This window comes from Babylonia areolata, chromosome 29 (assembly GCF_041734735.1).
Source record: "Babylonia areolata isolate BAREFJ2019XMU chromosome 29, ASM4173473v1, whole genome shotgun sequence".
Classification (NCBI taxonomy): domain Eukaryota; kingdom Metazoa; phylum Mollusca; class Gastropoda; order Neogastropoda; family Buccinidae; genus Babylonia; species Babylonia areolata.
The window spans coordinates 37,867,925-37,869,147 of record NC_134904.1 but is presented as its reverse complement, the minus strand read 5'-3'; the positions used below and the strand labels follow the sequence as shown (position 1 = coordinate 37,869,147).

Here is a 1,223-nt window from a genome sequence, read left to right as displayed (position 1 = left end):
GCTGATAATAACCTCGTGTTTTATCATCACTGCTCAAGTGTGTTAAAGCGCTGATGTCGGACTATAATTATATATGTTACAACTTCGATTGAAATTACATGTGCGTTAACTCACTCAGTACGGCCAGTCCTCTCTTCTCCTCTACACAGACCCCTCGGATGTCCAGTGGGTGTCTCAATGACCCAACCTTTAGCTTCCGTCGTCAGAATTGTGGTATTCTTTGTCAACATTCACCTCTTCAGTATAAGAGCCTTCCGCTTGCAATATTTTGATGGTGGTAATTGGGGTGTAACGCTGTTAACGTCTTCTCTTTTGCCGTTCGTATGGAGAGAGTTAAAGCGTCGATAACTAGCATGTGTGTTACAACGCGTATAATAAACTGATGTGTTATCAACACCGCTCATTACTAACCTGTACGTTACGTTACAGCGCTGGTGGCGGTCCAGTTCAGCCGACAGAAGGAATCGGCCTTCGCCATCTACCACACGTGCCGCTCGGTGGGCCTGGCCTTGACCTTCGCCTACAGCAGTCGCCTGTGCGCCCCGGTGAAACTGATCATCGGCATGGTCTTCGTGCTCCTCGGCCTCCTGTGCTACACCGTGTCGGAGTACCGCATCCAGTGGCGAGAGAGACGCCGCCGGGATAAGTTCCCGAACGACAGCGCCGTTTCCCAGCTGGCTTTATCCACAGTTTCCGGTCTGGCTGCCTCGTTGAGGTCGCCGGCGGCGGAGGAGGTTGATTCTTCTCCAGCCAATGAAATCTCCTCCTCGGCTCCAGCTTCAGCCCCGTCGCGCCCTTTGCGGGCAAACTCTGAGGAGCTTCCGTGGAGTGAATGGCACTTGGAAGACGATGTGTTCGCTTCTCCCGGGGTGTACAGTGGTGTTAGTAGTCATTTTTTTCCCTCCTCCTCCTCCTCCTCATTCTCCCCCCGTGGCGGTTTCTGGGTATCCCGCGCCTCGTCTGGAGAGGTCGGTGTCGGCGCCGGCCGCGCGGTTGCCCAGCGTGGCGTCATCGTCCACGAGCATTCTCTCGACGTTGTCCCTGATGGCCAGACTCAGCCTGAGCGAGGAGAACGAGGAGTTTGTGGACTCACTTCCGGTCAGGACACTGCAGCGGCTTTCGGCGTCTCTGACCGAGGAGGCCAACTATTTCTGAGAAAGAGAGAGAGAGAGAGAGAGTGAGGGAGAGACGGAGAGAGAAAGAGAGAGAGAAAGAGAGTGGGA

At 54.2% G+C, this 1,223-nt stretch overlaps 1 protein-coding gene across 5 annotated transcripts in view; it reads left to right on the top strand.

Annotated features, from left to right (window-relative positions):
* Nucleotides 1-1,223, top strand: part of LOC143274686 (protein unc-93 homolog A-like) — a 21,588-nt gene extending 20,365 nt beyond the window's left edge. For all 5 annotated transcript variants that reach the window (XM_076578573.1, XM_076578571.1, XM_076578572.1 and 2 more), the window contains exon 10: nucleotides 430-1,223. In XM_076578573.1, coding sequence (XP_076434688.1) covers nucleotides 430-1,181 — 752 coding nt within the window. In that variant the 3' untranslated portion in view covers nucleotides 1,182-1,223. The remainder of the gene's footprint in view (nucleotides 1-429) is intronic.